Source organism: Coregonus lavaretus (genome assembly GCF_964263955.1).
Source record: "Coregonus lavaretus genome assembly, chromosome: 35".
NCBI classification, from domain to species: Eukaryota; Metazoa; Chordata; class Actinopteri; order Salmoniformes; family Salmonidae; genus Coregonus; species Coregonus lavaretus.
This window is the reverse complement of record NC_140022.1, coordinates 9,305,145-9,317,619: the sequence shown is the minus strand read 5'-3', so window position 1 is coordinate 9,317,619 and position 12,475 is coordinate 9,305,145. Positions and strand designations below refer to the sequence as shown.

The 12,475-nt window shown below is 42.5% G+C and overlaps 1 protein-coding gene across 1 annotated transcript; it reads right to left on the bottom strand.

Annotated features, from left to right (window-relative positions):
• Positions 1-6,052: 6,052 nt before the first annotated feature.
• On the bottom strand, positions 6,053-10,272 carry LOC311109684 (uncharacterized protein; the record flags this gene model as incomplete). The annotated part of the gene is made up of 2 exons (XM_084152647.1): positions 6,053-8,319; positions 10,080-10,272. 2 exons carry the CDS (start codon positions 10,270-10,272, stop codon positions 7,559-7,561), a joined length of 954 nt encoding a protein of 317 aa, XP_084008773.1. The 3' UTR covers positions 6,053-7,558.
• Positions 10,273-12,475: the final 2,203 nt, after the last annotated feature.

Sequence of the window (12,475 nt, the reverse complement as noted above, 5' to 3'; positions counted from 1 at the left end):
CATGTGTCTGACTTAATTCCTACCAGGACCAGGCGCGCTGTGGGCCCTACTCATGGGGACCCAACCTACATTGATGCAATTGGGGTCCCTAGGGGGGTACCAGATGAGTATAAATTGATTGACCAAGTAGCCGCAGGTTTTGAATCTTCATTTTGCTGGTGGTGCACAATTAATAAAAATGTTGACAGAATCAATTATGTCCATTTTAATGTTCAAAAATTAGGCAATTGGACACAACAAGGTTTTGAGGCGGTGCATGGCCAGTTGGCTGCGACCTCTCTCATGGCTTTCCAAAATCGTATTGCTGTCGACATGCTCCTGGCTGAAAAAGGAGGAGTATGTGCCATGTTTGGTGAACAATGTTGTACCTTTATTCCCAACAATACAGCCACAGATGGCAGCTTGACTGTCGCCCTGGAAGGGTTACGAACTCTTAATGGCAAAATGAAGAGCCACTCAGGGGTGGATACTTCAATGTGGGACTCTTGGATGGATGCGTTTGGTAAATATAAAACGCTTGTTTCTTCTATACTTGTATCCATCTCTGTTTTTGCTGCAATTCTAGTGCTTTGTGGATGCTGTTGCATTCCATGCATACGGACGCTGACAACCAGGATTATAACCACCGCTATTGATCCACATCCTGCAGATAACGGTCAGATGTTTCCTTTGCTTGCTATTGACGATGCTGACCAAGGATATCTGGATGATGAATAGCATTTAAGCTTTTTGTCACGTCTCTTGTGAGACGTGAAGAGGGGGAATGTAAAACTTTATCTTCTGATAAAGTTTTCCCTATTTTGCCAAATTGCAGCATTTAAGCTTTATGTCACGTCTCTTGTGAGACGTGAAGAGGGGGAATTAAAACTTTATCTTCTGATAAAGTTTTCCCTATTTTGCCAATTACACTGTTAGCTTGTGTCACGTCTTAAGTTTTCCTTCTCTACTGTTACTTGGTCACGTCTCTGGGGAGACGTGAAGAGAGGGATTTGTCGTGGTAAATATATTATGTTAAAGCTTGGTCTGACTAAAATCTTGTGCATAACCCATCTTGTGTTGGGGCCTTGGGACTTAATACAATGCACAAAGACTTCTAGCTTGTTGGCCTTATCAGCAGGTGGCCATGGGGAACACCCACGCCATAGGTCTCTCAAGTCCTCCCAAACTCACGAGTTATTGCCCTGAGGACATACTCACACCCCCCCACACACACACACATCATCATTGTTAAGCACACACACATACACACACACACACATACACACACACACACATACACACACACACACATACACATACACACACATACACACACATACACACACATCATCATTGTTAAGCACACACACACAAACAACCCCTTCTCTTAGGCTGGAGACAGAGAACCCGACTCAGAGCCAATGAAATGGAGATGACCTCGACCAACTCATCAGGACCAATGGGGAGATCAGAACTACTAGAATCAACCTACTTTATTTTATTGTATAAAATGTCAGCACACAATGGTTAGGGGCGCGCTCTCAGATATCTCCCTACGAGGTTGACGAACGCGTCCGTGCACGCTATTTTCAGATATCTTTACCTCTGAATAAACTGCCTTATATTATACAATCATCCACCTTGTCCGAAAGTCTCTACTTGGTCTCCGTTCTCCAGTAAACTTGTTTTATCAACACAACCAATAAATGGCGGAGCGATTTCTGTATAAATCAAATCAAATTATATTTGTCACATACACGTGTTAAGCATATGTTATTGCGTGTGTAGCGAAATGCTTGTGCTTCTAGCTCCAACAGTGCAGTAATATCTAACAAGTAATATCTAACAATTTCACAACATATACCTAATACACACAAATCTAGTAAGGAATGTAGTGGAACAGGTTGAGAGCTTCAAGTTCCTTGGTGTCCACATCACCAACGAACTATCATGGTCCAAACACACCAAGACAGTCGTGAAGAGGGCACGACAAAGCCTATTCCCCCTCAGGAGACTGAAAAGATTTGGCATGGGTCCTCAGATCCTCAAAAGATTCTACAGCTGCACCATCGAGAGCATCCTGACTGGTTGCATCACCGCCTGGTATGGGAACTGCTTGGCCTGCAAGGCACTACAGAGGGTAGTGCGTACGGCCCAGTACATCACTGGGGCCAAGCGTCCTGCCATCCAGGACCTCTATACCAAGCGGTGTCAGAGGAAGGCCCTCAAAATTGTCAAAGACTCCAGCCACCCTAGTCATAGACTGTTCTCTCTGCTACCGCACGGCAAGCGGGACCGGAGTGCCAAGTCTAGGTCCAAAAGACTTCTCAACAGCTTCTACCCCCAAGCCATAAGACTCCTGAACAGCTAATCATGGCTACCCAGACTATTTGCACTGCCCCCCACCCCATCCTTTTTACGCTGCTGCTACTCTGTTAATTATTTATGCATAGTCACTTTAACTCTACCCACATGTACATATTACTTCAACTACCTCAACTAGCCGGTGCCCCCGCACATTGACTCTGCACCGGTACCCCCCTGTATATATAGCCTCCCTACTGTTATTTTATTTGACTTCTGCTCTTTTTTTTCTCAACACTTTTTTTGTTAAAAATAAATGCACTGTTGGTTAAGGGCTGTAAGTAAGCATTTCACTGTGATGTCTGCACCTGTTGTATTCGGCGCATGTGACCAATACAATTTGATTTGAATGGAATTTAAGAATATATACATATGGACAAGCAATGACAGTGGCATGAACTAAGATACAGTAGAATATTATAGAATACAGTATATACATATGAGATGAGTAGTGCAAGATATGTAAACATTATTAAAGTGACTAGTGTTCCATTTCTTAAAGTGGCCAGTGATTTCAATAGGCAGCAACAGCCTCTAATGTGCTAGTGATGGCTATTTAACAGTCTGATGGCCTTGAGATAGAAGCTGTTTTTCATTCTCTCGGTCCCAGCTTTGATGCACCTGTACTGACCTCGCCTTCTGGATGATAGCGGGGTGAACAGGCAGTGGCTCGGGTGGTTGATGTCCTTGATTATCTTTTTGGCCTTCCTGTGACATCGGGTGCTGTAGGTGTCTTGGAAGGCGGGTAGTTTACCCCCGGTAATGCGTTTGGCAGACTGTACCACCCTCTGGAGAGCCCTGGTACGGCAACTGCACCGCCCGCAACTGCAGGGCTCTCCAGAGGGTGATGCGGTCTGCCGAACTGTGATACAGCCCGATAGGATGCTCTCAATTGTACATCTGTAAAAGTTTGAGGGTTTTAGGTGCCAAGCCACATTTCTTCAGCCTCCTGAGGTTGAAGAGGCTCTGTTGTGCCTTCTTCACCACACTGTCTGCGTGGGTGGACCATTTCAGTTTGTCAGTGATGTGTACGCCAAGGAACTTGAAGCTTTCCACCTTCTCCACTGCGGTCCCATCGATGTGGATAGGGGGGTGCACCCTCTGCTGTTTCCTGAACTCCATGATCATCTCCTTCGTTTTGTTGACGTTGAGTGAGAGGTTATTTTCCTGGCACCACACTCCCAGAGCCCTCACCTCCTCCCTGTAGGCGGTCTCGTCATTGTTGGTAATCAAGCCTACTACTGTTGTGCACCCCCAACGTTTCTAACACCTTGAACACACCTACAGCGTCATTGGGCAAAATGGTACGCAGCATCATCTGCATATGTGTGCAACAAAAGTTAAACTTTCATCTTCTGCCACCATTTCCTTCAAGCCATCTACACATCCAATTTGATGCATACGTTCGATAAATCCAATGTATGCACCACACAGAAAGCACTGCAACTGCCTTTGCAACGCAATGCTGCAAGGCAAACGCAGTGTTCAATTGGAAATTCATGTAGTTCTGGTGTACCAAAATACAATGACGCTGTCGGTGTGATCGAGGCGTAAAACCCAGAGGCGCAACATCTCGAGTCTTCCGGGATGCTTGCAAAACAGACCAAGCAGAGGTGAATTGAAAAAATTGAAAAAATCTTCCATAGTTGTTAATTTTCTCAATCTAAAGGCACAACCTTGATTCGAGCCAATGTCTTAAGTAGTTTAACATGTTATTACTCCAACCTTGTGAAAGTGACACGTTTTAATTTATCAAACAACTTTATATGGAAGGAGTGCCTTTGATTTGACAGCCTGCACATGCGCAGTTCGGGGTGAGATGACCGTTAGACCCGGTGACGTGTTTCTGAGCATGTGCTTAGCTGGCCAATGACGCCATGACATCGCCTACAAGTGTGATCGGGATTTCTATTGGAGAAGCAGTTTCTGCCCCTCTTCATACTGTACTGTCTTTGGTGCACCTTTAAAACATCAAGTCCCAGGAGACACCAGCTGGGAGGAGGTAAATGTTGACCCTAACCAGTAACACAGGGTCAGGGGTTCTATTCACAAAGCGTTTTAGAGTAGGGGTGCTGATCTAGGATCAGTTTAGCATTTTAAATTATAATGAATGGACAGGGCCAATCTGATCCTAGATCAGCACTCATCTCAGATCCTTTATGAAAACGGGCCCAGATATTTTTCCATCTGCCTTATGGTTCAGGATAGGGTTGGGGTAGGAAGCAGGGAATAGAGCTAAGAGAGGATGTATTAAACCTGCCTAATATCAACCATCACAGAAATCATGTTCAACAGAGAAAAAGAGGGTTTCACTATGACATCCATTTAAAAAGAAAGCTTTATTAAAACATAAAAAATATTTGCTGCATTATATGTTGTCAACAAAGACGTAATAGGCTACAATTGAACAAGGACTCCTGTTTTTTAGAAATCCAAGTGTGTGCTCTGTGGTAGACACAACAGTGAGGGCTTCCTGAAGCCAGCAGTGAGGGAGTTTGATTAGGCTGAACCGTGGTGCACCGGGCTATGGCCTGTCATGTGACCGAGCAAACGCGGTGAGGGAGGAGTGGCTCATGCCCGTGAGGCAGCCTGGTCTCAAAAACAGATGCAATCACTTTTCACCTGGTGCAAACTCCGCCCACCCGGGCCAGCATAATCAAATTCCCTCATTGTCCTGGCCGGTAGGTATCTGAAAAAAGTGAGCGCTAAAATGAGCTTACAAATCTGATACTGACTGATGCTTTTCACTCCACACACACTGTTACGTTCCTCAGCTAGAAAACCAAATAATGTCGCTCAAACAGAAGGGGGAACTAACAAAAAGTCACTGACAACAACCAAAACAGGCAGGGTTTTAGGAGGGGTTCTGAAAGACAGTCGTGGGGGTGTCCACTTTAAGTTGACTAGCCACAACAACTGGAACCTCAATGACACCCACCATGAGCGCCCAAGAAGAGGCAAACAAAAGAAAAACCCAAACCAGACTTAAAGACACGAAGCAATCCAAAAAGTTTAGCAAAAATATAAACAGGGAAAATCCGACAAAGGAACATTTTAAGGAAAAATTTTCTATGAATCAAATAGGGAGAGCCAACTAAAAAGGTGTTGACCGGACCAACACATTTCTCAAGACAACTGGACCACTGGGCCAGCCACTCTTGAATATCACGTGGGCCAGCACAGGTGTAACACATACTGACTAACTAAAGTGCTATACATGCTAAAGTCCAACCTCAAAACATAAATGGAAAAAACAAAACCTGTATCACACAACTACAGTGGGGAAAAATGTATTTAGTCAGCCACAAATTGTGCAAGTTCTCCCACTTAAAAAGATGAGAGAGGCCTGTAATTTCGTGGTCCTCTGTAGCTCAGCTGGTAGAGCACGGCGCTTGTAACACCAAGGTAGTGGGTTCGATCCCCGGGACCACCCATACACAAAAAAACAAACAAAAAAATTATAATAATGTATGCACGCATGACTAAGTCGCTTTGGATAAAAGCGTCTGCTAAATGGCATATTATTATTATTATTTATTTATCATAGGTACACGTCAACTATGACAGACAAAATGAAAAAAAAAAATCTCCAGAAAATCACATTGTAGGATTTTTAATGAATTTATTTGCAAATTATGGTGGAAAATAAGTATTTGGTCAATAACAAAAGTTTCTCAATACTTTGTTATATACCCTTTGTTGGCAATGACACAGGTCAAACGTTTTCTGTAAGTCTTCACAAGGTTTTCACACACTGTTGCTGGTATTTTGGCCCATTCCTCCATGCAGTTCTCCTCTAGAGCAGTGATGTTTTGGGGCTGTCGCTGGGCAACACGGACTTTCAACTCCCTCCAAAGATTTTCTATGGGGTTGAGATCTGGAGACTGGCTAGGCCACTCCAGGACCTTGAAATGCTTCTTACGAAGCCACTCCTTCGTTGCCCGGGCGGTGTGTTTGGGATCATTGTCATGCTGAAAGACCCAGCCACGTTTCATCAATGCCCTTGCTGATGGAAGGAGGCCTCTCACGATACATGGCCCCATTCATTCTTTCCTTTACACGGATCAGTCGTCCTGGTCCCTTTGCAGAAAAACAGCCCCAAAGCATGATGTTTCCACCCCCATGCTTCACAGTAGGTATGGTGTTCTTTGGAAGCAACTCAGCATTCTTTGTCCTCCAAACACGACGAGTTGAGTTTTTACCAAAAAGTTCTATTTTGGTTTCATCTGACCATATGACATTCTCCCAATCCTCTTCTGGATCATCCAAATGCACTCTAGCAAATTTCAGACGGGCCTGGACATGTACTGGCTTAAGCAGGGGGACACGTCTGGCACTGCATGATTTGAGTCCCTGGCGGCGTAGTGTGTTACTGATGGTAGGCTTTGTTACTTTGGTCCCAGCTCTCTGCAGGTCATTCACTAGGTCCCCCCGTGTGGTTCTGGGATTTTTGCTCACCGTTCTTGTGATCATTTTGACCCCACGGGGTGAGATCTTGCATGGTGTCCCAGATCGAGGGAGATTATCAGTGGTCTTGTATGTCTTCCATTTCCTAATAATTGCTCCCACAGTTGATTTCTTCAAACCAAGCTGCTTACCTATTGCAGATTCAGTCTTCCCAGCCTGGTGCAGGTCTACAATTTTGTTTCTGGTGTCCTTTGACAGCTCTTTGGTCTATGCCATAGTGGAGTTTGGAGTGTGACTGTTTGAGGTTGTGGACAGGTGTCTTTTATACTGATACCAAGTTCAAACAGGTGCCATTAATACAGGTAACTAGTGGAGGACAGAGGAGCCTCTTAAAGAAGAAGTTACAGGTCTGTGAGAGCCAGAAATCTTGCTTGTTTGTAGGTGACCAAATACTTATTTTCCACCATATATTGCAAATAAATTCATTAAAAATCCTACAATGTGATTTTCTGGATTTCTCTCAATTTGTCTGTCATAGTTGACATGTACCTATGATGAAAATTACAGGCCTCTCTCATCTTTTTAAGTGGGAGAACTTTTGGTGGCTGACTAAATACTTTTTTTCCCCCACTGTACATTTGTTTTGTTGTCAAGTGGTAGGAAATATAAACTAATTATTTACAAGTTAGATGTAACAAGAAATTCACAATGCGAGTAATCATTTGTTGTTCTCACTTCAGGCTGAAGCTTTTGTGTGAGTGCTCATATGAGACTTCAAGCTTCCTTTATAACCAAAGCATTTGCCAAATTATTTGCACTGGTAAGGTTTCTCCCCTTTGTGAACACGCTGATGAAGTCTTAAATAGCTTAATGCGATGTAACCTTTCTTGCATACAGGACAGATATATGGTCTCTCCCCTGTATGAGCTCTCATATGCAATGTCAATTCTATCTTCTGGTTGAAGGCTTTGTCACAGTCTTTGCACTCATATGGTCTCTCCCCTGTGTGTATCCTTGAATGGACGGTCAAGTGTCCCTTCTGGTTAAACATTTTGCCACATTGTTTGCACTGATAGGGACTCTCTCCTGTGTGTACCCTTGTATGGATGGTCAAGTTGCTCTTCTGGTTAAACCTTTTGCCACATTGTTTGCACTGATAGGGATTCTCTCCTGTGTGTGTCCTTGAATGGATGGTCAAGTGTCCCTTACGTGTGAAGCTGTTGCCACATTGTTTACACTGATATGGTTTCTCTACTGCAGCAGATAAGTCTGGATGAACTGAGAGGGGCTGATCACTGGTTGGTTCTGGTACTTTGTAGCCCTCTCCATCAGGTTCTGTTTTGATCTCTTCAGTTATGATGATAGGTAGAATACCCCTCTCTCCGTCATCCACAGTTTGGTTTTGGTAAAGATGTGAGGGCTGAGGTGAGTCCTCCTGACTGAGTCTGAGCTCCTGTTGTTCCTCTTTAATCTGTGTGGGTTCTGGGTCCTCCTGTCCCAGACTAGGGCTCCACTCCTTCTCACAGTTCTGCTGCTCAGGGGGAACAGTGGGAGTGAGTAGCTGGAAGTCTGGAGGGGAAAAAATATATTCAATCAATATTTATTTACTGTATTATCTTAAAATATCTGTAATTTTGTTTGGAAGGCCTCTCTGTGCTCAAAAAGAATACTATTTTGTTGACTAGTCTACACTACAGCATGGAAAAGGCTATACGGACACTTCTGACCTACATAAATATGTAACGCAAACGTAGCTAGCTATACAGCCTGATACCAGTGATGGTGTAGGCTAAATCAGCATTTTGTTTGTGCAACAGTATCTTCTAAATCAAAGAGGAATAGGCAAAGCTTGAATATGTTACCTACATGAAGTAGCTAAGAGAAAGATTATAGGGTCCCCTAGGACACACTGACCATCACTTTGGTTCCTACCCTGTCACAGTAACTCCTTCCTGGCATTTTCATTTGTTGTCATGTCGAACAACACTGTATTCAAAGTGGCCACTATTTATATAATTAGAATAATCATTATTTGTCCATGATTCCAACAGTTGACCCAAGTGTTGATCTAAATCGCAAGTCAAATCACAATTGCAACATTTGGTTAAAACTAAGTCCTCGATTTTTTGCCCATATCGTGCAGCCCTATGTGGCAGTGTGGAAATGATCTCAAATGAGTGCAGGAAATAATGTTTTGGTTGAAGTTTAATTGAACAGTATAAAACAATCAGAATGGAGCAAGACCCATTGAAATCACTTGGAATGTATGTGTTGCCACCCTAGGGTCACACACTACTCGTAAAGCAAATGTATAACTTGTATTATTCAAAAACATAAAGTACCGTCAAATACCATCAACATTTGAAAAATACTTTGATATGATATTTTGGCCATATCACCCAGCCCTAGTATTTTGTAAAGAAAATCAAGCTGTTACCATGTTCCAGCGCAGATTGTTTCTGTTTCATAGTTGTAACAAAGGCACTCCACAAATAAAATTGATTTAACAGTTGAATTTGTGTTTTTACATAGCCTACATCAACATAAAATAATGAAAATGCTATTTTGTTATTTGAAATGGGGGGTGGGGGAATCGTTCTCTAATGTTACCTAACACCATCAAGAACACAACCAAATGATTATTTTAGTAATAGCATATATGAAATGTATTAATTACACTGTTAGAATTTTGCTTAAAGGGGGTCCCTCGAGACCCAGCGGTTCTTAATAATAATATGCCATTTAGCAGACGCTTTTATCCAAAGCGACTTACAGTCATGTGTGCATACATTTTCACGTATGGGTGGTCCCGGGGATCGAACCCACTACCCTGGCGTTACAAGCGCCATGCTCTACCAATTGAGCTACAGAGGACCACTAGGTTGTTTTTAGTATATTTAAAACCAAATACTTTTAAACTTTTACTCAAGTAGTATTTTACTAGGTGATTTTCACTTTTACTTGAGTCATTTTCTATTAAGGTATCTTTACTTTTACTCATGTATGACAATTTTGTACTTTTTCCACCAATGCTCAGACTCATCCTCTGGCTTAAAACAGAAATCCAAACTCTTGCGGTACAGTAGCTCAATAAAGTAGTTGAGTTGCATGGTAAGAAACCGACGGGAAAAAAAACACCAATCAAAACCGTCTAACCTATACCAGAGCGCTTTTGATATACCCTCTCCTTTCCACTCGCCTTAATCCAGTCGCCATATTGGGATGAAGCTACACACTTCTCCTCCCCTTTGGCATATCACAACGTGCCACATTAATCTAGTCTATTAGTCTACAAATTAAATCTCGTACAACTTTATTTCACAACAAACCTGCTCTGTGTAACGATATCTCTGGTTTGGTAGCCATGTCCAACAGCCTCCGTAGACGCTCGTTCTCCTCTGCTGAACGGCAGATTTCTTCCTGATACTCTGCTATAGTCTTCTCCACGACTCCGAATATCTCCACAGCAGCCGCCGATAAACGCTCGGTGACGAATATATTCAACAACTGTAATTTGGACATATTGGCAATGGTTATGAAAGTGTAGCTGTTCGTTTTATCAAATAAATCTTGTTTGAAACCTCTCTCTGATTCTGTCTAGCGACCTTGGAACAACATTTGACAGTGTTCTCATTTCACATAAACTGGTCGGTGAAAAGAAAACACTGCATTACATTAGCGCCACCTGCTGTCTTGGAGCATTTAATGGAAAAAACTGTTACTGGACCCAACCCTCACACCAAATTGAGTTTAGATTTCTAACTGTTGTCAGTCAGTATATTTCAAAATCTTTTCTGTTATGGTACAACGAGATCTTTGAGCCACATTACCTGGACTAAGCAGAGTTTGCCCTCAGTTTCAATGTGGGTCCCAAGACACCGTTTTTTTTCATGCCTTTGCCTAGTCTTTTAGTACCTTCCCATTAAAGTTGATATAGAGCCCCACAGTGGAGGTATCATTATACCCATAAAACCTAGTGGTCAAACAGGGAAATGGTTCCAATTGTTTTTCCACCATTCATTTTTCCCATAGGGAATTGTAGTTCTTAATAAAAGCCATGTTAGTAACTAATTAGTGTTTAATTTTTGTGGGGTAAATACAGGCGAATATATATATATATACCACTTTGTCCTAGAGATATTTACACAGTTATCAAAACATTAAGCCTACACGAAACACAGCCCTTATTTGATGTATTTCTAAAATCCCCTATAGGAAAAATGAAAGGTGGAAAATCAATTGGAATCATTTCCCTGTTTGACCTCAAGGTTTTATGGGTATTATGACAACCTAGCGGTAAAACCTGGAAATGTTTTTTCCGTCAGGGATTTTAGAACTACTTCATGTAAGGTCTGTGTTTCGTGTAGGCTTACCCTGGCGTGACGTTTTGATAACCGCCAAATGTCTCTCGGACAAGGTAACTTTTATCTATATATTCACCTGTAATTAACCCCACAAAAATGAAACGCTAATGTGGCTATCATACAGAACTACACATCTTGTCGCAAGCTTTGACGTCATCCCTCAAGGCACATTTCTCCATGCAAAGTCATCGACAAGTAACCTGGCAAGTAGATATTATAGCCTTTTTAGTTGATATCCTGTATTTCTCGTGTGTATTCTTTCTTTTTTTCTTACCATTTTTAAATGACCTAGCTAGCTACCGTAGCATTTTAAAATTACTATAATTTTTTTATTACCCTCTGGCCTTTGCAGCGAACTAGCTAACCTTAAGTCTCTCCGTCGATCAGAAGCAAGGATGGTTCTGTGCTATGTACCGGGTTGTAACCACTACTCCGATAAGCACACGTGCATCGCTGGAGCAGTGTGATGAGGTAAGCCCTGTTTGCAAGCTGCTAACAAGCTATTTTGGTTAGGTCAGATGTCTGTGGTTAGCTAGGTGCTTATGAAAATTAGCTATATTGAACAAAATATAAATGCAACATGCAACAATTTCAACGATTTTACTGAATTACAGTTCATATAAGGAAATCAGTCAATTGAAATAAATAAATTAGGCCTAATCTATGGATTTCACATGACTGGGCAGGGGCGCAGGCATGGGTTGGCTTGGGAGCCAGGCCCACCCACTGGGGAGCCAGGCCCAGCAAATCAGAATGAGTTTTTCCCCACAAAAGGGCTTTATTACAGACAGAAATACTCCTCAGTTTCATCAGCTGTCCGGGTGGCTGGTCTCAGACGATCCCGCAGGTGAAGAAGTCGGATGTGGAGGTCCTGGGCTGGCGTGGTTACACGTGGTCTGTGGTTGTGAGGCCGGTTGGATGTACTGCCAAATTCTCTAAAACGAAGTTGGAGTCGGCTTATGGTAGAGAAATTAACATTAAATTCTCTGGCAACAGCTCTGGTGGACATTCCTGTAGTCAGCATGCCAATTGCAAGCTCTCTCTAAACTTGAGACATCTGTGGCATTGTGTTGTGTGACAAAACTGCACATTTTAGTGGCCTTTTATTTTCCGCAGCACAAGGTGCACCTGTGTAATGATCATGCTGTTTAATCAGCTTCTTGATATGCCACACCTATCAGGTGGATGGATTATCTTGGCAATGGAAAAATGCTCACTAACAGGGATGTAAACAAATGTGTGCACAACATTTGAGAGAAATAACCTTTTTGTGACTATGGAACATTTCAGGGCTCTTTTATTTCAGCTCATGAAACATGGGACCAACACTTTACATGTTGCGTTTATATATTTTTTCAGTA